At 42.9% G+C, this 25,538-nt stretch overlaps 1 protein-coding gene across 2 annotated transcripts in view; it reads left to right on the top strand.

Moving 5' to 3' along the window:
* Positions 1-25,538, top strand: part of SEL1L3 (SEL1L family member 3) — a gene marked incomplete at both ends in the record, with an annotated part of 101,007 nt that overhangs the window by 10,180 nt on the left and 65,289 nt on the right. For both annotated transcript variants that reach the window (XM_079701660.1, XM_079701659.1), the window contains 5 exons: positions 2,943-3,513; positions 13,973-14,099; positions 15,745-15,866; positions 16,220-16,335; positions 19,469-19,527. In XM_079701660.1, coding sequence (XP_079557786.1) covers positions 2,943-3,513; positions 13,973-14,099; positions 15,745-15,866; positions 16,220-16,335; positions 19,469-19,527 — 995 coding nt within the window. The remainder of the gene's footprint in view (positions 1-2,942; positions 3,514-13,972; positions 14,100-15,744; positions 15,867-16,219; positions 16,336-19,468; positions 19,528-25,538) is intronic.

Below are 25,538 nucleotides of genomic sequence, written 5' to 3'. Positions count from 1 at the left end.
ACCAAGCAAAAGTGAAACTATATTTAGCATGATGCTGTGCTTATTAACGTGGAAAAGTGGGCTGGGGCATTTTTAGCAATAAGATGTAAATGAATTAACTGCACTTTCCAATGAAATTTAAGGAAATCAAACAGCTCTGTTTAAAAGAGGTTTTCACTGGAGTTCCTAGCATCAGCAAAAAAAACGTGATTTAAAAAAATTGAAGTGGGAGAACAGGGCCTGGGTGAGGTATTAAGGTATACATGAAAAGAACGAGGAAGAGGTTTTAAGTCATTCTTTGAGAAGGGACACAATGTGATATTTAATATACCACAGCATATCCTGGACTCTGTTCCCTATTGTCTCACTAAATAAGCAAATGTCTCCTTCCGGGGAGCTGAGAAAGGGAAGCCTTGGGGGCTTTTGGACTGAGGAGCGCAGGTCACCCATGGGCACCACTCTGGTCCAGCTCCCATCAGCACCAGCAGTCTCTGGCTTCGGCTAAACGCTGCTATGGGCTTAATAGCTCGATTTGAATCTTGAGGAGGCGGCCACGTCTCGGCACATCTGGCCAAATGAATAAACCATTGCTTGTGGACAAATGCTGGCTGTATCTCTCTTCATATGAAAGCAGAATCAGCCTGGAGTTCCCAGGCAGCCATGGAACGGCAAATCTTTGGTTTCATGGTGTGTGCTGTGGGGTGGAGAATGTCGGAGTGGGCATGAGGAAAAGCAGCCAGGCTTCCGGGCCGGCCTCTGCTAAACCTGCAGCTGCGGGATGTTGGAGAACACACCCTCGGGGTTGCCATGTCCTCATCTGAAAACCGGGGTGGTCTGGCTTATCACCAAGGGCTTGTGACCCTCATATTCCCATGTCCTTTTGTGTCTTTATTTACCCCCCTTCTGTCCCCTGGCCAAACCCGGCTGCTTGCTAGACCCCCAGGACAGCTACCTGTCCCTCCTTTCATGTCTCTACTTAAGCTGTTCACACCACTTGCAGTGACCTGTGACCTCCCTTTGCCTCTCTACCTAAAGAGCTTCTCTTCATCCATCGAAGCCCAACTGAAATGCCATTTCCTCCATAAAGCCTTTCCCAGAGCCCCCAGTCAGAATTACTGTCATTTGGTGCTGTGTTCCCTTAGGGTTTGCATTTAGTTTGACTGGAGTTCAGGCCATGTTCTGCCATGTGTCTGCTATCTGTAAACATGATTCTCTGATTCCAGACGTCGCATGTTACTCACCTTTGCCCCTCCTACAGCCCTAAGCCAGAATTGAAGAAAGAGGTCCCTATTTCTTCCTTCTTTGGAGAAGACCACAGTGACCTTTTTCTTTAAACTTGTGGTTAAAATATTCATAGCATAACATTTACCACTTTAGCTATTTTTAAATTTATAGTTCGGTGCAGGTAAGTACTTTCACAGGGTTGTGCGTCCATCACCAGAACTCTTTTCACCTTGTGGAACTGAAACTGTTCTCATTAAACCACAGCTCCCCATTTCCCCTCCCCACCAAGCCCTGGTAACCACCATTCTACTTTCTGTCTATGAATCTGACTACTCTTGGAACCTCATATACGTGGAATCAGACAGTATTCTTTCTTTTGTGACTTTCATTTCACTTAGCATAATGTCCTCAAAGTTCATTCATATTATAGCATGTGTCAGAATTTCCTTCCTTTTTAAGGCTGAATAATACTCCATTGTGTGTATATACCACATTTTGTTTATCTGTTCATCCATCAGTGAACAGTTGTGTTGTTTCCACCTTTTAACTATTATGAATAATGCTGCTGTGAACCTGGTGTATGTCTATGAACATATCTCTTCCAAGCCCTGCTTTCAACTTAGATATAGACCCAGAAGTGGAATTGCTGGGTCATATGACAATTTTGTGCTTAATTTTTTAGGAACTGCAGTACTGCCTTCCACAGTGGCTGCACCATTTTACATTCCCACCAGCGATACACAAGGGTTCCAAATTTCTCTGCATCCTCTCGAACACTTGTGGTTTTCTTTTTTTAAAAAAATAGTAGCCATTCTACTGGGTGTAAATTGGTCCAAAGTAACATTTTTGCTATTGTGTTATGGATGTCTAAATCTCAAAGTCACATTTAGAACAGCTCTTAGCATCCATCCATCCATGCCTCATGATCAAAACATTGCCTTAATTTCAGGACCAAACTTTCCAGATTTCTTCTGGAAGGAAAGTCCACACTTGAGAGCGCTTCATCATCTAAAGAACTAGATAACTAACACAACATTGTAAATCAACTATACTTCAATATAAAATAAAAATTAAAAAATGAAGAACTAGATAAATAAAAATGCAGCTAAAATCTCTCTTGGCACCTGTGGCGCCATCCATGGTGAAAGAATCAGACAGCACGGTTTGTGGTCCAAGCCTGCCTGTGTGTGATTTGGAGCAATAGAAACCTCTTGCTGGCCCATTCATCATGCATGCTTGTCCTAGCTCAGAACTTATGGAGAAAAAGCACCCCAGCTGGCATCCCTGATATGTGTTCTCTCCGGTGCACTTTGAACTCTTCTCCCATCCTTTGATTTGGGTGCATTTGACCACCATTTGAAGTCAGGACAATAGTTTGGAAATGTCTGGGGCTGGATTGCCTCTTTTTCACTTTAAGGCACGTTCACTGCTCCTGGATTTGTTGTGAACTAGCTCCATCATTTGGAAACCAACTCTGGAATGTTTGCCACGTAGATTTGAAAGTCCCATCTTGATGAGCAGATGCTACTGAGTCTGGAGAGAGAGTTTAATGTGGCCTAATTTTCATTTGTGTGTATGTTGGTTTTTCTCCAATTATTCGGTAGTGCTTTCGACATCTTTTATCTTCCACTTTCATTGCATTATGTAAATGGATATTTTTTTCTTCCAGGAAAATAATGATTCACCTATCTGTTAATATGATCATTTTTAAGCTTTCTCTATTTTTTTTTTCTTTTCAGAATTTTGTACCATCTTTGGGTAGGCAGACTTCCCTGACGACGTCAGTGATACCCAGAGCTGAGCAGAGCGTGGCTTACAAAGACTTTATTTATTTCACTGTCTTTGAAGGAAATGTTCGCAACGTTTCTGAAGTCTCGGTGGAGTATTTATGCTCTCAGCCTTGTGTTGTCAATTTGGAAGCAGTGGTTTCATCTGAGTTCAGAAGTAGCATTCCCGTGTACAAAAAAAGGTGGAAGAATGAGAAACATCTTCACACCAGCAGGACACAAATAGTACATGTGAAATTTCCAAGCATCATGGTTTATAGAGATGATTATTTCATCAGACACTCCATTTCGGTATCTGTGGTGATACTACGCGCCTGGATTACTCACCGATATAGCGGTGGAGACTTGAATGTTAAATGGGAGGAAAACTTGCTACATGCTGTAGCAAAGAATTATACCCTGCTGAAGACCATCCCACCTTTTGAACGCCCTTTCAAAGATCATCAGGTGTGCCTTGAGTGGAACATGGGTTATATTTGGAACCTTCGAGCAAACAAGATTCCCCAGTGTCCTCTCGAGAATGGTAGGTCGTTTGCCTTGCTAGGAACCTAATTCTCATTTTTTTTTCAGACGGCTTGGATCATAAGAGGAGGGCAGGGGAAAATTCTTGTATTAGTGGTGGGGGACAAAGCAAATGGAATCTATAATTTTGGACTTTGGGGACAAAAGAGGAAAAGTGAAAAGGTGTTGAGACAGAGTAGCAGAGACTAGGATTGAACAGGGAGTTGAGAGAGGGACAAAGAACCATGGAAAGGGGAACCTTGAGAGGCTTGGATCTGCTTTACATTGGAAAGGAGCTTTAGTGCCACTGAAATGAGGATCAGGAGAATCTTCCTCCCCGTCTCCCTCAAAAATCCCACATGTGTCAGTTTTTGTGCAGCATTGGCTTTTCAGCCAAGCCTACCTGGGTTCAACTCCTGGCTTTGCCACTTTCTGCCAGTGTAACTTACAGAGTCTCAGTTTTCTCATCTGTAAAATGGGGGTAATAAATAACAATTCCCTCAGGGCAGTATTGTGAGAATTAAATGAAATGTGCTCAGCACAATAATCAGCACTCAGTAAAAAATAGTAGCCATAGTGATGATAGAATGCAAACTCTGTATTTTATCCTAAATGTCACAGGGTCACAGCCACTGAAGGATCAATAGAAGAGGCTCCTGTGCCCTTTCTCAGCCTCTTTTAAGCACTGGGGTTGGAGCTCTCTGGCTGCGTGCATTTAGAAGAAGGGGGCTGAAGTTCTCTCCACTGTTGCACAGGCACCTTGCTGTATGGATGCTGAGCGCCTGCCAGCTCCTCTCCATATCCTGCAACGGAAGACCTATCCAGGCATGCTCCCAGGCACCCGCCTGGAGTCGGGAAGTGTTTCCTAAAGTGGGAGCCTAAGACCACCTGCAACAGAATCACCAGGGCTCTTGTTGCAAATGCAGATTTCCAGTCCTCATCTATTTCCTGCTCAGCCAGGATCTGTGGGGCGCAGGGCCCTAGAATCCACATTTTAAATACATTCCCATGACTGATGCACCTTAAAGCTTGAGAACCTCTAGAGCAGGGATAGAGCTGGTGGGACTTTGAGTTGCAGTGGCTGGACCCCCAGGCAGGCTTGGTGGGTGGAGGAAATCCACAGGCCTGTGACAGCAGACCCAGGGATGTGCCTGACACCTCTTAGTCTCCAAGAGGAATGGTTTGGAGCAAGGCGACTTAAGGACACAGTGAGAACACTGGCAGTGAGTATTTCCTGGGGCTACCCCCAAACACCCCTGCATATAATGAAAACTGAAAGGGCCAGAGCCCACTTGCTGTAGAACCAACACATTTGGCATTAAAAACAACAAAACAAAACAACAACAACAAAAAAAACCCTCTTCATTTTGAAATAATTAGAGATTTGTAAGAAGTTGTAAAAATGGGAGAGAGTCTCCTGTATCCTTCCGCCAGCTTCCCCTAATTGTGACATCTTCCATAACTATAGTACAATGTCAAAACCAGGAAACTGACGTTGATCTAATACTCTTAACTAGACTGCAGACCTTATTCAGCTTACACTGGTTTTTACGTGCATTTTTGTGTGTGCGTAGTTCTAGACAATTTCATCCTACATTTTATTTTAATAGCTCTCTTCTGTGTCTGGCTTATGTTTGTGCAGTGCTTTACATACAGAAATATCTAGAAGAAGAAGACAAATTCCCTTTCTGTGTGTGTGTCTGCACATTGGGGGTAGGGTGGGGTGGGGAGTTAAGCCTCTGAAATCGTCGAGCTGCATGCGTTTTGAAGATCAGTGTGCATCCCTCTTCCAGGCAGAACCCCATGCTAGTATCCATCTGGAATGCCTTCCGCAGGGATATCTAATTTGTTAAGGAGAAGGAAGCATGGGGCACACGCAGCCACAGTTTTGCTTTGCCTCCGATTGATTTTGTCAGGGCTTAATGATTCCATTTCATGTTTGGCAAATCACATATTTCTCATTGAAGAATGACTGAATTATAAGCTGGAAGTTTTCAAATGAAGTCATTTATGAACCGGTTGAGTACTTAGGGCTCCTGAACATACCCTTAAACTGTGAAACGTCTTTTCTTTTCTTTTGTTGTTCCTTCCCCTATTCACAGGGCTCAGGAACAGCACAGAGGGATTTTTTTCTCCCAGCCTCCTTCAGACCATTACTTTTGGGGTGAGAACCAGTCTAATAATGCAGAGGAAAACCTTTTCTAAGAGTCAAAGTCACTGGAAATAGGCGTGGGGAGCTTCATCCACCCTCAAAACCAACTGTTTGTATGGCTAAGAAAAGGGGAGCACTTCCCCTCCCTCTCTTAAAAAGACAAATCAAAGAGTGTCTGCAGCAGCCCTGTCAAAGTGTCCACGACCTTTGCTCTTGATATTGTCTGCATGATGGAAGGGGGCCAGGTCTCTGGCTTGTTCCCAGCAGGGGCTTCTTTATTCGGCTCTTGAAGAACAAGAGTCTAGTGGGAACAACAAGGTGGCATCAGGGCGCCACGGGGGAGCTTTCAGGCCTGGCCTTGTCACAGTCTGCAGCCAGCCCTGGTGTGGGGTGGAGGGAGACATTTTCTGTGTCAAGTGCCTGATGTCATACAAGAGGTCTGCGTCTGAACTAAGTACCCCCTGACTCGCTTGCCTTTTCTTTTTTTCTTTATAAAGAGAGAGCCCAGTCCCCACGCACCGATGTTCTGTGAGTGTGGTTGCAGTGCCCCTCCATCAAAGCCTTAGCTTCGGCTCCCAGGGCCTGAGCTGTGTGTGCCCAGACACTCTGCCGCTTACCTCCTGGGCTGGGACTGTGCCAGGCCGGGCCGGTGGGCTGATTGTCGGTGGAGGTGCAGCGGCTTCTGTCCCGCCCCGCTGAGTAAACCTACCCCAGATCAGAAGCCGGCAGCCTTTCAGGACACGTGCGTGCCAAGGCTCGGCCACGTGCCCTTCTGATGCACCTGTTCCTGCTGCATCCTGGGCGTGTGGGCCATTGGCGGCTAGGTCCACCCTGCCTGAGGCCACTTATTGTCCATTCCCTTGGGGGAGGGCACCGGCCATTAGCTGCTGCCCCTCACCAGCCACACGTGTGCCTGACTCACCCAGAGAAAGAAATCAACCACACAGGCCGGTAGCTCTAGGGGCGCACCTGCACTTGACGTCCTATTTTGACAGGTCAGCTAGCCCTGCTGCCTCTATCTTCGGCCCATCACTGCATATTCAGTAGCTTCTCACCAGTGTTTGCTGTCATCCTAGTCTAAGCCATCACCGTCCCTGTCTGGACTCCGTCCATAAGCTGCAAATGGCCTCCCCACTTGCCCTCGTTCCTCACAGGGCAGCCGGTGCAAGCAGCTCACCGCACCCCCTGCAGGCGGCTCCTCCCATCACATCAGGAAGGGTCAGCCATGTCCCTTAGCGTGGCCTGTGGAATCTGTCCCTGTCCCCTTGCTGGCCTCATCTCCTGCCACGCTCACCCTTGCCCACCCGTCCCAGCCACACAGACCTGCTTGCTTCTCCCTTGATGTACCAAGTTCGCTCCCATTTTCGGACATCTGCATTACTGTCCCCTCCATCTAAGATGCTACTTCCCCGGATCACTACATGGCTTGCTCTCTTATCTCATTCCTACCTCTGCACAAATGTCGTCTCATCCGGGACAGCTTCCTTGACCACCTTATCTAAGGCGGCAGCCCCACCCCTGTTACTCCCGTCCCATCGATATCCACCTTTTATTTCCTTCACAGCCTTGGCACCGCTGGACCTTGTAATTAAATATATGTAATGGCTTATTTGCCTGTTGAGTGTCTCCATACTAGAACACAGGCTCCATAAGTCCCGCTTTGTCTGGTTCCAGTGCCCAGCGCGACGCCCTGCACACAGCAGGCTCGCGGTGACTGTTTGTTGATTGAGTGTTGAATGCTGTCAGCCAAAGGGCAAGGACCCTTTCTCTCTTAGCGGATGTGTGACCATCACACTGTGACAGCACCCTCACACGGCTATCGTAGGGAGCATGTGGGGATGGGCGGCAGCCCCGAGCCTTCCCTAGGGCCAGCACACTCTGAGGCTTCCCGGGTGGAGCCCATTTGGGCTGAGCTGGTTAAAGCTGCAGTGATTCTCCTTTGCAACCACACATGAGCTTACCTGCACCCTGCACATGCCCTCTAGTTTGAGTCTGTGATCTCCCACCCCTATGCCTCGGTAAAGAAGCTTCTTTTACAGGCAGCTGCCGTCCCTGGCTGCCCCCCAACACTCTCCCACCCCCAGTGCCATCTTTCATGTCTTCCTGGCAAAATTATACTCATATTTCAGTAGCCAGCTCAAATTTCCCCTCCTTCCCCCAAAGCACTTTTCTTTTCTTTTGATTCCTACATCAGAAATTAACTTTCTACCCTCCAGCCTCCCCTAGTTCTCTGTGGGTACCCACCACCTCCTTATGATGTGTATCATGTTCAGTTCAATAAAGATTGATTGAACACCTATCATGTACCAATTTCTTTACTAAGTCTGGAGCCTCAAAGATGCAGACATGGTCCCTCTCTTCAAGGTGGTTTTACAGGAAGTAAACACAGCTACCAATCATAATAGCTACTTTCCCTTACTGAGCACTTGCTATGTGCCAGGAACTGGGCTAAGTGCTTTGTGCGAGTGTCTAATTTAATCCGCCCAGTGCTCTACTGTCGTCATTTACAGAGGAGGAAACTGACTCAGAGAGGTAGAGTAATTTGTCTAAGGTCACACAGCTAATAATGGAGCTAGGACTTGAACCCAGGTCGTTTGGTTCCCAAACACCATGCTTAACCATTAAGCTATACTGCCAGATGACATCATGAAGCTATTTACTTATTTAAGTCACTTATTCATTGAAAAAAGTTACTGAGCAGTCTGCGTGTTAGGCACTTTGCTAGGGTTCTTCACAGAGGAAGTGCCAATTGAACAGAAACTTGAAGGAGGAATAGAGTTTTCACTGTCAGAAAAGGAATAAAGGAAAGGCATCCAGGCAGAAGGGAAAAAAAGAGGAGGCAACGCCGACTGATGGGGGAGTGGGGACGAGCCTACATCCCTTGGTGTGAGGGATGGCAAATGAGTTTCATCTTGCACGCCAGCTCAGAGCGATGGGGGTGGCTACCTAGAGCACAGTGCTGAGAGGGATTCTGAGGCCGAGTCTGTGCTTAGTGAGAAAGAGTGCCATGTGGATTGATTACCGATGTCTGCCACAGGTGAAGTGTAGAGTAGCAGCCCTTGAGCTATTATTTGTTCAGGTAAGAGTCTCAAGTGTGAGATAAGCAATTCAGGAAATAAGACTGGGAAGGCAGGTTGGGGCCACACTTTGGAGGTGCTGAAATGCCAGGGTTAGGTGCAGTAAGCATTCTGTCCTACTACTTATATGAACATTTTCTGACGTTCCCTCTTGAGTCAGAAACTGGGGAACCTGGAAGTTTCCTTCTTCTCCACTCTCTTTTCACTAACAATTCATTCTCATTTTCAGGTCCAAGAGATTGGAAGTGGAATTTCTTATAACAAAATTCCTTTACAACAAAATCATAGAAGACTAAGTCAAATTTTGGAGACAGACTTTACATGTCTCTGTGAAAATATCAGCTTATTCAGTGAGACAATTCAAGTTAATGACATGATAATACTTTCTGTAACTATAAGAACTACCCATTTGATACTTCTGGAAAAAAAAGACACAGTTCTTTACTTACCCCAGTTAATCACTGTAGACTGGATTTTTCAGTAATAGTGCTAATGAGTACCTAGCATCTACATTGCCCTTTATGATTTTTGAACCACTTTTCTTATGCAGAATGTCTCATTTAACCCTTAGTAGCCCCAGGGAAGGACAGTATTCTCATTCTCTCCTTACAGAGGGGAACACTGAGGCTCAGGGAATTTGTTAATGGAGTCCCAGTTCTTGATTCTTTCAACTTTGCTAAGCCACCTCTCTGAAATATGCTAATACAGTCCTAACCCAGCTTCTAAATGAGAAGGAATACACTTTTTTATAAGTTGAATTTTCACTGACATGGATCACCCTGTATTCCTCACCCACTGGACTTTGCCTCTTTGAAGTGGATTGAACCACCACAGCGCCCAGCACGGGGAGACCTCTGCATGTGGCTGGCTCCTACCCGCTTGCACGGAAATGCTCAGAGATGTTGTTCTCTTCCCTTGTAGCCAAAAAAGTAATACATGTACCTGGAGGAAAGTTCAGAGAGCATAAAAGGGTTTTAGGGAAGAGTAAATTCCCACCCACCCTATTCTTTTGGTCCTATTTCTAGAAGCAAACTCAATAACACTAGTTTCTGTGTCTCCTTCCAGAAATGTTCTCTGCCCATATAAGCATTAGGTTGATAGCCCCTTCTCTTCATACACACGTTGGAGGATACTATAGACTCGGCCCTGCGTTCATTAACAATACGGCAGAGATTTTTCTATGTCAGTACTTGCTACATGACCCCATTCTTTTCAGTAGCTTCTTAGCATTGTGTTGCCTGACACTTCATAATTTATTTACCCTGTCCCCTGCTGATGGTCATGCAGGTCATTTCTAGTCTTTTACCATTAACAACAAGGTTTCTCCAAGCATCCTTGTACATGCATCTTTGTACACACAAACAAATATTTTTGGAGGATAAATTACTGGGAGTGGAATTTATTTATTCTTAAGACTCCTATTATTGAGTATGTTACAGACTTCCTTAGTCACTCACTTCACTACGTAGTATCCTTTGGGGTGGAAGTTCTGACCTAAATCATACTTGCTAGAAGGTAGAGTTTTTGCTCTCAGGCTTTGGCTTTGAGGAAAATAAAACTCCAGATCACCTCTGCCTGTTTAGTGTCCTGCATTTGGAAAGCAGATTGAGTTATCGACATTCCAACTTTACTTCTCTGGGTGGGAAAATCTTAGCTTCTTTTCCTCCAGGTTCCCCTTACAAACTTTTAGCCACAGTTATTCCTTGCCTCAAGACTATCTCTAACTTCCCCACAAAGGGACTGAGGGTCTCAGCTGCATCATTGTGATGTATTTGAAGCTCATCCTGAATAGGGCTTTGTTATGTAGAAACGGGCCCTTCCCCAGAGCAGGTGTCCTGTCAGGGCTCTGATCACTATGCTGAACTGGAGAATGGGCTATGTAAGCACACCCCACCAGCCACTCCACTCAGGGTGATACTCAAAATACTTAACAAATAGTATGAGCTGGGGGCCCCAGTCAGGCTCCCCCGGGCGCTGGCCCTGGTGCTGAAACAGGATGGTGCTGGAGACCCTTGCTGAGCCAGGTTCTACTCTGAAAGAGAAGCCAGCGTGGGTGGGTAGTGGGTGGGGGCTTTGGAGGTTCAAGGCAACACCAATCATCTAACCAATACACTGACATGTTTCAGTACTTCAACAACTAGTACAGCCGCTCAGGGGCATGCCAGCTGAACACCAGTCCTAGCTCTCTCTGTGAGGACTTGTGAGATGTGATGTGGTTTAATAAAAAGCTCATTGTTTTGCAGTGGCAGACCAGGTTTGAGTCATACCTGGGTCTCTTATTAGTTATACAACCTTCAACAAGACACTAACCCTTTTCTTGTCGCCAAATGAAGGAGTTTGCACCATGTTATATCTAATGCCTCTTTTTGCTCTAGAATCTGAGGAAATAAAAGAAGCAAAATGACCAAGAGGGTAGGTTTCAAACCTGAACTGTTTTCCTGACATTTTGTGTTTATGTCATAATGATGCCTTTTCCCTACTTAACTTCCTCGTTCAAGATTAGCCAGAGAAATGGATCTGGGGGAAGGACCTGAAAAAAGAGAGACTTAATTTTTGGCTTGGGCAGCATGGGGCACATTATAAAATTATGGAACGTGTTGGGTGAAAGACAGGTTCAAACTCTGACTTGGCCACAACTATGTTCATTGGATCATTCATCCATTCATTCATTCACTCCCTAAATATTTATGGAGCCTCTATCAAGTGTTGGCCACTATTCTGGCTGAGGATGGAATAATGAATGAAGTAAAGTGCATGCTCTCTTGGAGCTTACATTCTATGTAAGTGAGCCATTTAACCTGTTTGGGCCCAAGTTCTGGACTTAAGTGTTCCTACCTGTAAATTCTTTAAGTTTTTTTTTTTTTTTTTTTTTTTTTTGCGGTACGCGGGCCTCTCACTGTTGTGGCCTCTCCCGTTGCGGAACACAGGCTTCGGACGTGCAGGCTCAGCGGCCATAGCTCACGGGCCCAGCCGCTCCACGGCACGTGGGATCTTCCCGGACCGGGGCACGAACCTGTGTCCCCTGCATCGACAGGCGGGCTCTCAACCACTGTGCCACCAGGGAAGCCCCTACCTGTAAGTTCTTTAATGGGGCATGGCACTGGTACTGTTACTTCCCATTCTGGTGCCTATGACAGCCATCACTAATCAGTTATAGCACTCCAAGCAGCCAGTCAGTTACTAGAAAATGTTATCCTGGGCTAGATGAATTCTGAAGTCCTTCCCTGCACCAAAATTTCATTCATATTAGTTATTTCTAATGAAAAGGAAAGACAGTATTATACTGAGGGAAAATTGTAATGGAACTCCAAATCAAAGAACTATTAAAGCTACTGATTTTACAAGAGAACCACCATCACTTTGGTTTGGTTGGATACAAAAGATATGTGTTTATAAAAATTATTTTAGATCTTTGTGTCTTAGATTTTCCCTCCACAGTCTTTTGCTGCAAGTTCTCCTATTCAGCTAGCTTTTCTTTGATCACTGGATAAAGGAATGGCTCATTAACATTCACTTTTAACTCCCTTCACTTTGGAAAACTCCTTATGAAGCCTCCTTTTACTGGAGTCAGGTTGGGCAGAATCAAATCCTGTTCATTTTGATAAATGTTTCTACTATACACTAGATAACTCAACAGCAATCACTAGCAGAAGGCTTCCCAGGGGGCTAACATGACCGTCTGGTCTCTTACGTTCCACTCGACATGGTGGAAGCCAACCAAGGTTGGCTGATATCAACCTCTTGGTGAATTTTTTCCTTGGATTCTGAAGACACCCTTGTAGTATTTCCATTTCTGATCCCCTCTCTCCACTCCCGTAACTAACCAGCAAGTCCAGTGTGCGCAAATTGAGCTCAAATTGCAAAGAAATAAGGTTTGAAGTATTTTTGTTGGAATTGATAACTCCACCCTTTTGGATTTCCAAATGCACCTCTGAGACTTTGAAAACATTGCTCTTATGATTTCCAAGTTGTAATGAACCAGAGGTACCTCTTTATATAATAAAACATTTTTCCCCATTGAGGAATGAGAGCTGGGGTGTCCAATATCCCAGGCTGAGGCTCCTGTAATTTCTTCCAATATTGGCATTCGGTAACTTGCGCAGAAGTCAACTCTAGGAAGCCCAGGAAAATAGATTATTTCCACCATTTAATTATGGGTATTTAAACCAAGGAACATTTTAAGAAAGAAAAAGGTGATCTTTATTTCTAGGTTGTATTGGTGAATTTTTTTCTTTGAAGGGGGGTGGGGTATTGGAAATAAAAAAATCCATATTAGCCTTGTAGGCATTAAATATAGATGAAATAACTCAGTTTTCCCTTTCAGATTTGTTACGGATGCTCCTCTTTTCTAGAACCACAGAATTCTCACACATTTGCAAAATAAAGTGGAAGCCTCCCTAGTTTTAAGGAGTATGGTTAGTAATATTTGCATAGGGTAACATGTTGAGGTTATGTGGAAAGTCTGCACGGACGGAAAAAAAAAAACTGTGTAATTTTAAGTGCATAGATTCTGAAACCAGACTGCTCGAGTTTGAATCCGAGCTCCACCTCTTATTATTCAACCTTCTCTAAGGCTCAGTTTAAAGGGGGACAATAATAGAATCTATCTCATAAATTGTGAAATTAAGCAAGATTATTCCTGAAATGTGCTTAGCATGTTGCCTGGCATATTCTAAGTGTTAAATAAATGTTAGTATTTTAGCAGCTGTGCATCTATTTCCTCATCTATAGACGGGGGATAATAATGAGGATTAAATGAATTTATATATAAATATATATACATATATTTTTATACAGTAGTGTGGACCATAGTGAGTGCTACTGAAGTGTTAACTGTTATTATTATTACATAAATTCAAAATGCTTTTCTTAGCATTAGAAGGGCAGGATGTAAAATGGTTAAGCACATAGACCCTGAGCTGGAAACTTGAAATTTCGCTCTACTACTTATTAGGTCTGTTACCTTAGGCAAGTTATTTTACCTCTCTATACCTCGGGCTTTTCATCTGTAGAATGGGACTAAGAAAGAATCTCCTTTATAGCGTTGCTATGAACACAAATTGAGATAGCTCTGTAAAGTGCTTCTCAGCTGGCTGGCATATATTCAGTGTGCAATAAATGTTTGCTAATATTTTCAGACTCTTCATTTAAATGTTTGATGGGAGCTAGGCAGTGGGTTCCAGGAAGAATGTGATGTTGGAAGCAGTGTTTTTCTGGAAATAATTAAAAGGCAGCCATCTTGCTGTTTACAGATGTGGTCACCCTCCTGGGCTTTCTCTTTGCCTCCAGTGGAGAAAACACAGGCATTGTGAAGAAGTTCCTGAGATTTCGGAATCGAGAGCTAGAGGCCACCCGACGCCAGCGGATAGATTACCCAGTGTAAGAAGAGGCCGGTGATGGGGGCCGGTGGGGCGGTAGTGCTCTTTTTATCTGAGGACCAGAGCAGGCTAGTGGAGCCAGTTAGGTAGACCTACCTTTGTAATATGCTTTGGAAAAATGGTGAGATCTACATAGCTTAGGTAGAATTTGTGGACCTGAGAACCTCAAAGAATTCTGAAATTATTCTTGCATTTAGCAATCAATCCTCGCTTGACCTTGTATGTTGGTCCTGGGAATGACCCAAGTAGGTGAGTCAGGTGTTGGAGCCTGAGGCTTTGCAAGGTGTCAGGTGCAGCCAGCCACAGTCCTGCCAGATTGCAGCCTTCACTTTGCCTTTTCTGTCTTGGAAGATTGGATGAGCTGCTTGAAATCTCACAACTTCTGATCTCCTCCACTGATTTCAGCAAAACCCAGATATATTTTTTTCCTTCTGCTGAATTGAAGATGCTGAAAATTGTTCGTGGTTTACCTCAGACTGGATGGATTTAGCAGAGTGATTTAATTCTTCCCATGCTGCTGGCTGTAGAAAGATCTTGAGTCACTTTACTAAGCGTATGTTCTTGCTAAGCTTCCTTGTAATAACTAATCTTCATGAGCTTGCTCAGCTGGGTGGGTCAGGAGGGAGCTGTGTGGTACCATCTGTTTGCATATCTTACCACCGATTTGAAGGCCAGTTTATAAAGCCCAGAATATTCTAAAGGTCTTGTTGGGTTGAGTCTCCAAAGAACCTGGGGCCGCTGCCACTTTAACCCAAACTGTGAATTGGTTACTGGGGGTAATGGAGAACATTCTCTGTACAGGTTTTGACCTTGATTCATGTTTCACATGCAAAATGCATGACTCCCAGCTTATCTTTGAACTACTGGTCACTAGCCCAATGTGTGGCATCAAGCAAATGTTCTAACAGCAAATATTTGCTGAATGATTGGTGGATCACATAGCTTGGCTAAATGTGTCCTAGTTAAGTTGACCATTGTTATTTTATCCTCACTCCACAAATCACAGATGGATAATATTTTTTCAACTAAAATAACCCTAGCCCAGAAATGGAACAATTAGAGTAGTTGTTCCACATTGGTCAGCCAGAACTGTGATACTGAATAACCTAATATGGGCATTAAAATTGTATCTGTGTGTCCTGATTAGCATATAGTGATGCCATTTGCAAATTATGGCATTTTTTCTGCCTTAGGGCTTTTATCTTTGAAAGAAACAAAATTGCTCAAAAAGCCCTAATTATGTTTTTTTTTTTAAGTCATTGAAATTAGAACAGCTTCTTATCAAGTCACCTCTTATTAAAATCCAGATTTTTATTCTGTGTCTGGCTTTATAAGCCTTAATCAAGGATTCAAATGGTGGGCCTGTGTGAAGCTCAGAAAAGGCACAGGAAGAGTTTTTGGTGCAAGGTACAATGTCTGCTAGTTTTGTACAGCGACGCTTAGTTAACCCCCGTCTTTTGCAGTTACTATAACTACCTCCTTTGTCTCAAAAATCAAGCTTTGCAAGCTGATCTCCCATGATAAACACGAAGGCAAATTCATCCCTTCATTGGAAAGAAAGCAATTCACTCCGTCATTGTTAACTGTAATTACCTGCTCTTGGATGATATCAATCTGCAGAAGTTTTTTTCTCCTCACTCTTATAGGTTTACTGTTTCACTGTGGCTTTATTTACTGCATTATTGCAAGGCCAATCTCTGTGGGATTCTGTATTTTGTTGATTCTAATGAGATGTACGGCACGCCTTCTGTATTTCTTACTGAAGAGGGTGAGTATGAAACAGAACCTTTAGAACGATAGTGTAGTTTTCTTATGCTCTGTCTACTGGCAGATACGTCTGTCTAGAATAAGGAATGTTGTTAACGTGGCAATTCAATGAGAATGATGGTTTCCAAATATGGGATTCAAGTTAAACTTTTTTTCTGGAAGCTTAAAACAAACATATACAGATGAATGCACATATGTGTTTTGTTTGTTTTGCTTTGCTTTGCTTTTATTTAAAGGAAGAAGGAAGGTGATCTAGTCTTATAGCTGTTTAGGACAGTCGCCGAAAAGATATAGCCACTTCATTCACTCCTAAGGATTTTCTGTCATTTTCACAAGCTTGCATTTTCCTTTTAGGCCACTTGCATATTCAAATGCATCTTGTCAAAGGAGAAGACCTTGCTGTAAAAACGAAATTCACCATACCCTTGAAAGAGTGGTTTCGCCTGGATATCTCTTTTAATGGTGGCCAGGTACTGAAAGCTCGCTCCACCGTGATTCATATCAGCATCATCACTTAGCTTTAAACATTGCTGTAAAGTCAGGGAGCTAGGAAATCTGCAAAAACAAATTTGTGGTATCTGATAAACTTTTACAACCATAACACTTTTTTAATCAAATTTTTATAGTTGGAAATTTAAATCATAAGAATTCTATCCCATTTAATTAACTTTTAAAGTGCTTCTTTCAACTCTATTGTGAATGAGTAAATAATATAGCCAGCTACATAACCACAATTATCTGAGCAATTGAAGCCTTTTCTCCTAGCGAGATAGGCTTTGGGGAGATAAATGTTAAGACAGCCTTGGCCATATTTATATAGTGTTATCAAATCTACAACTTTTTTACAGGAAATTTATTTGTTAGTTCAGCCAAGAAATGGTTTGACTATTTTGGGCAGTTAAAACAATTGCTTATGCTTGGCATTAAACCGACAAATAACCAACAAACCTAAGTGATAATTCTGGTGAGATGGAGGTTCTTTAACTACTTTGTACTATAAAACACTGCACATAATAGTTTCAAGCTTTCATAACACAGATTTTATGGATTATGGCACCAGCAGTGTGGATGTTTGTCAGCTTGCCTTCTGACGGTAAATCTTGGAGGAAGATTCCTGCAGCCACTAATGCATTGTGTATGATAAAAAAACTCTCTGGTATGACACATGTTCTGTGATCATTGTTAATTAGTGACATAGTGACATTGCTATAATTGAAGATAATTCCATTTCTTCAAATATACGATGTCAGTATGCTACTCCTTTCTGGTTACTTTATTTTCTCATCAGCTTTTCTTATTGATTTGTAACTTTCCGATAATAAAACTGGAAAAGACATTTTGCTTGTCTTGTGTATTAGATAATACACAGACTTCCCTTGGCGGTTAGGTCTATCACATTTCCTTTTTCTGAAGAGAAAAGAAATCAAGTCAGTCCTTGTAGCTTTCCTGAGAAGAGTCTGTAAGATGTTAGCTGGCAGTTTTTGTATGTTTGTTTCCTTAATTCTGTTAGGTGACATTGCTGTGGTCCATGTTTTAGCTTCTCATTTGCATGAGGATTATGGTGGCATAGCTTGGTTGCTGCTTTCTCTTAAGGTCAGCTCAGTACCATGTGTCACTTGGGTATCAAATCATGAGAGCAAATAACAGATCTTATTTTGCACCAGCTGTATGCAAGGCACTATGCTCAAGGAGCTTACAGACTATTTATAGAAGTCACATTAAGCAGGTGAAGGGGTGTCATAAGGCGAGCTTAATTGCCAAATGATTCGTATTGATTCACAGAAGAGAGACAGCACTTCACCACTCAGGGGAGGTTTCGTAAAGAAGGTTCCTACGAATGGGCAGAGTTTAAATGGAGAAGCAAGGAGGGGGTACTTTAGCACATCATTGGAGGTTGGCAGTTAAACAAGTTTGGAGTAGAAATTCGATGCCTATAGAATGCTAATAGAAAAAAAATGTCTTTAGGGCTAGAATGTGCGAATCTTGAATATCATGGAATTTAAATTTCTAGTTGCAAGGCAGCACAACATCATCGAAGCTTTCGGAGCAGAAGAGTAAATCAAAGTAGTTCTTTAATTAAAGAGACGAATTTAACGGCAGAGTACATGATCAAGTAAAACAGGAGAGAAGAATTAGGAAGACCAGATGCAGTGGAAAGAAAAAAGAAGTAGATTTTTTTTAGTAAACTTTTGCCATTTGCCCTTTCGTCTTTCCATCCCATCTGGTCTCTCTGATCACATAGGTTCCAAAATAGTACTTATTGTTTTTCTACACAAAATCCAGCTCTGTGGTGAGACTACTATATTCATTGCTTTGACTAAATGGACACATTGGCTTAAAGTAAATGGTTGGTTTAGAGAAACAACTGGTCTGAGTCATTTTCTTCGCTGAACCAACATGTTCTATATGGCTGAATTGGGTTGGATTTTATGGGTTAGCTTTTCTTTCATAGACATGGTGTTGGAGCCACATCTTTGACAATCTAGTTAAGCCAGAATGTGTTTTCTGAACACTGGTTCTGCGCTAGCACTGGAGGGAATAAAGGGAGTCCCTTAACCCCAGAGGCTTATGTTGTAGTCCCAGACACGAGAAGAATACACGACAGCTAACAACATTTGCGATGAAGACATTGTCACCATTGAAATGACAGCGACAATTCTCAGTGCTGAGGGAGAGAGGTTGGGAAGCCACAGTGCGTGAAGAACATTCATCCCCTGTCTTGTTTTTCCCCCAAGGCTCTCCTGGAATCAAAGACAAATTCCAAGAACTCCTTGTAATATCTTACACATTTCCTTGTCTTTTTATGCAACAAGTTTTCAAGCACGAATACACCAAATGAACCTTTGGCTGGTAGTGTGGAAGTGTCTACAACCCACTGGGGGAAACTGCACTATAGACGTTTTTATCACATTAAGTCATTTGGAGGGACTTTCCTGGCGGTCCAGTGGTTAAGACTCAGAGCTTCCACTGCAGGGGGCATGGGTTCGATCCCTGGTCGGGAACTAAAATTCCACATGCCGTACAGTGTGGCCAAAAAAAATTTTTTTAATAAATAAATAAAAATAAAATGACCGAAATACTTCTTTAAAAAAAAGTCAGGACTTCCCTTGTGATGCAGTGGTTAAGAATCCTCCTGCCAATGCTGGAGACACGGGTTCGAGCCCTGGTCCGGGAAGATCCCACAAGCCGCAGAGCAACTAAGCCCGTGCGCCACAACTACTGAGCCTGCGTTCTAGAGCCCACGTGCCACAACTACTGAGTCCCTGTGCCACAGCTACTGAAGCCCTCATGCCTAGAGCCCGTGCTCCACAACAAGAGAAACCACTGTTCGCCGTGACTAGATAAAGCCTACTCAGCAATGAAGACCCAATTCAGCCCAAAATAAATAAATAAATTTATTTTTAAAAAAGTCATTTGGAGAAATTAAATGTCTTAAGTCTCAAAATATACACAGGGCTAGTAAACTGCTCCTTTTATTTTTTGCAGAAACTGATCAGGTGAAAGACTATGAAGCCTATTTTACGAATAACTCATATCCAGGACTGTATTTATGATGTGGGGTCTTGAGGCATAACTGATCCTTGTGTATCTCTCCCAACATAGATAGTAGTAACCACCAGCACTGGACAGGATTTGAAAGACTACCATAATCAGACCATTAAGTAAGTGTGATTTTTCTTTTGATTCAAAATTTGCTGGATGAGGATTAAGGAACCTTCATATGTTAGCCCTTAACCCTGAAGTTATTCCCACCCTGTCTGATTCAGTTTTTTCAAGCATGGACTGTGGCTAGTCTGCCCTGTAGCTAATCTTTGTACTATTTTTTTTCTTTTTTAAATGTACAAAAACTCTCCATGTTTTCCCCACAACCTTTTTTTTTTTCCAAGCAAGAGAAACTAGTTCTTTCTCCAGATCTCACTGTAAATTCTTCCTTTCATGACACTTTATAATTTGTTTTCTTTGAAAATTATCTTCTACAAAGGATTCGGAAAAATAAAAGTATTAATGTTGCTTATTGAGAGGGTTTGGTAAGTTTGGCCTAGTATAAAACATAAAAGCAGACAGCCTTCATATTTATGTTTATAATGTAAATTTGAAACGTATGCAACTATTGATATTGGGATAACTTTTCAATCTTATATAACGATTCTCTACAAGAGTTACAGAAACTGAGAATTGGGTCTTTTTCCTCATTTGTCATATATTTTTAATTTGCTTCTACATCCCTGTTTAAGAGTGGGTCATATAGTGTCAGAAACGTGGGGCATGAGCTCTTCTTTAGGAACTTGGGATATCTCATCACAGCTAGATTTTATATATATATCAATATATATAATGTATATGTATATGTGTAAATTCAAATGCTTAAGAATAAGTAAAGAACAGAAACAAAAATTAGCAGCTTCATATGTATAATTAAAAAAAAATATATCAGGGAACTTCCCTGGCAGTCCAGTGGTTAGGACTCCACACATCCAGTGCAGGGGGCACGGGGTCAATTCCTGGTCGGGGAACTAAGACCCCGCATGCTGCACGGTGCGGCCAAAACCAAAAAAGTATAAAAAAAAAAATGTATCAGGACTGTTGGGGACTTTGGCTGGAGGATGGGGGGAGGTTCATTCCTTCATCCTTTAGTCATTTCACTACGCTCAGCCAAAAACCATCTCTCCAAACAGGCTACATTCACTCAGTCTCCACACAATCCAAATTTTCTTGGAAACCAATTATTAAAGAAAGGAAAGCAAAGAGGGGTGATGACAGCAGAGTAGGGGACATACACTCTACTTTTTTTTTTTCCCCACCATTTCTGTTTACATTTAAGTCAAACAATTTCTTTTAGGCTCTGGGCACATAGAACAATTCTTATTTTCATGACTGGATTAAAGGATTAGAGTTATAGCGAAAGGCTAAAGCAGTGTTATTCCTTAGCCTGCAAAGAGAAAGTCAGGGAGTGACTTGATAGCTATATTGAAGCATAGAGACTGAGGCCTTAGAACAGAGCAGAAGCCTTAAGTGCACCAGGTGGATTTAGACCAGTGAGGAAGAATTCAACAGATATGTGTTTTGTTATATAACCAGCGGCCATGGGATCTGCTATGAAGAGTTTGAGAATAGGAAAGGCCTGAGAGTTTGCTTTGGAGAAACAGCTGATGTGTGGCCCCTTTAGAAATCTCTTCGAGTGCCTGTTCTGCCCCAGAAATTAAGGGTTTGCATTTCAGGATGTGCGGTCTAAAATAATACCTGCCCTTTCTCCCCTGACACCCACATGCAACCTCAGACACTTTTGACAACCGATTGAATTTCATAAGCTTTTTTTCATTTTCTATGTCAGGGTTTCCTTTCCTCTTAAATCCCAGAAATGTAGATGCTGACACAAGCGGAGTGAATCACAGTAAGATCCAGGGCATATAGGTGAGGCAAGGGAGGCACCTTCCACATAAAATGTAAGGAGACACCAACAAAACTTAGTAATTATATTAGTTTGCCAAGGCTGCTGGAACACAGTACCACAAACTGAGTGACTTAAACAACAGAAATGTATTGCCTCGCAGTTCTAGAGGCTAGAGGTCCTAGAGCAAGGTGTCAGCAGAGCTATGCTCCCTCTGACGGCTCTAGGGAAAGATCTGTTCTAAGCTTCTCTCCAGCTTCTAATAGTTCCTTGGCTTGTGGCAGCATAATGCCAAACTTCACGTGGCATTTTCCCTGTGTGAGTGTCTGTCTTTGTCCAAATTTCCCTTTTTTATAAGGATACCAGTCATATTGGATTAAGGGCCCACCCCATTCCAGTATGATCTCATCTTAACTAATTATATCTGCAATGACCCTATATCCAAATAAGGTCACATTCTGCTGTACTGGGGGTTCAGACTTAAACATATGAATTTTGGGGGGGACACAATTCAGCTCATAACGATAGTCATGATAAATAACATTTAATACAGTATTTTTAAAAATCAAGATTAATGTAAAGAATCCATGATGAACAAAATTACAAAATTTTAAGTAAAGACGGAGTCAGTATGATCATGTAAGATTCCAGAATTCAGGACTGATTTTCAGGTACATACCAATTCAACATCCTGGTGAAAGCTTTGAAATGATTCCTTACCTGGTAATACGAGCAGTCCCCAGGCCCAAGACGTCCCCTTACCACTGTCTCAGCTGCCCTTCCCCTACTCCTGGGACCCCCTCCATCAATAGAACAACTAAAGAATTAATGTTGGGCCCACCTGGGATTCCAGTGGTTAGGTATTAGGAATCTCATTCACCAGAGAGATTTCAGAATGGGCCAGGTAGTAAACTAAACATCAATTTTTATTTTATTTATTTATTTTTTTGCGGTACGCGGGCCTCTCACTGTTGTGGCCTCTCCCATTGCGGAGCACAGGCTCTGGACGCCCAGGCTCAGCAGCCATGGCTCACGGGCCCAGCCGCTCCGCGGCATGTGGGATCCTCCCGGACTGGGGCACGAACCCGTATCCCCTGCATCGGCAGGTGGACTCGCAACCACTGCGCCACCAGGGAAGCCCTAAACATCAAATATTGTAGATGGTTATAGGTGTTCCAAGGAAAGCCTCTTAATCCTCCTTTTTATTTGTTCTTGTAAAGTAAACATAATGATAGCTGTTATCCCGCAAAAGTGGTGTACGAAGATCAGTGATTAAGTGCTCAGAAGTTCACTGCTGCACCGCATGAAAGCCTGCAGTAACAACTGCAGACTTGTCTAGTGTCGAATTCATTCATCTGTCCATCCATCCATCCATCCATCCAGTATATATTCATTCACCCAACACATTTACCACATGCCTGACAACGTGCTGGACTCTGGGAATAAAACGATGAAAAACAAGAATACAGTCCATCCCTGCCTTCATGGAACTAAAAAATCTAGTGGGGGGAAGACAGATCTTAAACAAATACATTCACAAATAAATTTAAAATTACAGATTGTGATGAATGCAGGGAAGGAAATAAATAGGTTGGCTTGAGAGGATCCCAAAGGAGCCAGAATTTAGACCAGGCCCTGAGGAAGTGACACTTAAGATGAGAATTACTTTAAGGGGTAGGAGGGACAGCTATTTTGAGGCTTTAAATTCCCCTGCTAAAGAACCCATGAGCAGGGACTTTCCTGGTGGTCCAGGGGTTAAGACTCCGCGCTTCCACTGCAGGGGGCCCGGGTTTGGCTCCTGGTCAGGGAACTAAGATCCCACATGTCCCTGCCATGTGTTGTGGCCAAAAAAAAAGAACCCATGAGCCAAAACTGTTCCCCAATTCTGAGTGAGGCCTAGTTAAAGACAGAGGCAGGCAATCCTTCCCCGCTGCTGGGTCCTCCACAGTAATAAACCGGGGCACTCTCCCACATCCAGATAAGAATAAAGATAGTTTGCCAGCTTGTCTGAGGCTTGCGGGAAGGACCAGCTTGGGCTTTTGAACTGTCTAGCTCAGCTTTTATGTCAGCAAAATTGATGACCATCAAACAACGCACAGTGCAAGGAATCTCTTGCAGTCTTGGTGCAGCCACTGTGAATTTTAGAGGAGAAAAATGTGGAGGCACCGATGTGGAGGGAGACTGAGCTGGAGAGATCTGTTAGTTGTATTATAATGATGGTAAAAAATTGCAATCTAGTACCATAGGGACCAAGTAATTTATTGATTAGTTGAGAATTCAGTTAAAGCAAAGATCCATAAAAAGAAGTGTGTAAATATTTTAATTTAAAATATGGAAATGTACATTAATTTGCCAGTCTTTCTAGCTAGAGCCTTGCCTTTGAGTATGGGTCTACTGATTGGAGTTCCCTGTGATCTTTCTTGCATAAACAGTACCCAATTTCTGTTTCTCCCAAATGAAAAGAAAACAAAGACACTTGTGAAACTATCAGAGCCCAAAATCCATCTAGATTTCTTCAGTTTCTTTTTCCAGCTGTCCTAATTCCACAACAATTTTTTTAGTAACCATTCTTTACTGAGTCTACCGAAAATATTCAACTTAATTTTTAAAGAATGAACATCTCTTTCTTCTCCATCCCTATTTTATTGGATCACATAAGATTGAATTACATTGTATGGTTACAATGACCATACAGTTGGCAATTGACAGGTTTGGGAGCAAACACATCTTCCGTCAGCATGCAACTCAAAGCATGGCAGCAGGGACTTCTCTGGTGGCGCAGTGGTTAAGAATCCGCCTGCCAATACAGGGGACACAGGTTCGATCCCTGGTCCAGGAAGATCCCACATGCCACACAGCAACTAAGCCCTTGCGCCACAACTACTGAAGCCCACGTGCCTAGAGCCCATGCTCAGCAACAAGAGAAGCCACCACAATGAGAAGCCCGCATGCTGCAACGAATACCCAATGCAGCCAAAAATAAATAAATAAATTTAATTTAAAAAAGTGGCAGCAAAAGTCCAAGTTGGACTAGGTCAATAATAATAACTGTAGTTAACAGCTATGGTGCCTGCTATGGTGCCTACCATGTGCCAGGCACTGTTCTAAATGCTTTGTTTAAATATTAAATAAATTTTCCCAACAACCCTGTAGATAGGTACTATTTTTATCTCCATTTAAAAATGAGAAGACAGGGAATTCCCTGTCGGTCCAGTGGTTAAGACTGTGTGCTGCCACTGCAAGGGGCCCGGGTTCGATCCCTGGTTGAGGAACTAAGATCCCACAAGCCATATGGTGCAGCCAAAAAATAAAAAAACATTTTTTTCAAATTAAAAAAAAAAATGAGAAGAAGCCTCCAGAGAGGAACCTCCAGCTGGCAAACATCCAGCGTGTTGTAGGGATGAGCCGTGAGGTGAGCTGGTGAGTTGATTGAGCAGAGTTCTATTATGAGAGCTTCTATGGCAGAAGCATTGCATTGTGTCCCCTGAGTGCTGGGTAATACCTCATGAGAGTAGTTGGAATGTTCAAATCTTTCGAAGGTCTTGAAAAATTTAATCAATTCACAGCTCTCAGAGATAATAACTTTGTGGTCCCACGTTAAAAAAAAAGAGAAGAGACCATCAACTTCTTAGTGCCCTTCAAGCCTGAGATTCCAGAGAAAGAAATAGCAGGAAATAATGCATTTCTTTTCCATGTTAGTTGCCTTTGTAGAAAGCTGATTTCTAAGTGTTCCCTCTTGCCACCATCGGTTGATGTTGTCAGAGTGCCCATTTCTTCACCTTTTTGTCTTCCTTCCAGCTGGGAGCACCTGCCCAGGGTTGGGTTTCTGCCTAACAGCCCATCCTCTCTCCTGGGATGATCCCAGGTTGCCTGGCTTCTCTGACCCAACCACTGGTGGCTGCTCTGTCCCGTCCGTGTCACCCTGGTCCATTGCTCTTGAGGCTGCCGGGCTCCTGGCGGCCTGCCTGACATGCTGTGTTCTTCCCTTCTGCTGCCATCTGCCCTCTGTGCTCCCTGGCTCTTTTTGTCTTTGCCTGGCTTCTCACTTGATGCCTATCTTGATCCCTCCTTGCTGTTCACATATGCTCTGATGGCACCTTGTCCACCCATTCCTATTTTACTTTCTAAATAGGTAATAAATGCACATGGTATAAAAAACCAAAACAATGTGAAAAGGTCTACAGTTAGATGTCTTGCTTCCAGCTCTGCCTCCATCCACTCAATCCCCTAACCTCCATGCCATGTGGAAAGACTTTTATTAGTTTCTTATATATACCTCCAGAG

Source organism: Hyperoodon ampullatus (assembly GCF_949752795.1).
Source record: "Hyperoodon ampullatus genome assembly, chromosome: 1".
NCBI lineage: Eukaryota > Metazoa > Chordata > Mammalia > Artiodactyla > Ziphiidae > Hyperoodon > Hyperoodon ampullatus.
This window is presented reverse-complemented; position numbering and strand designations above follow the sequence as displayed.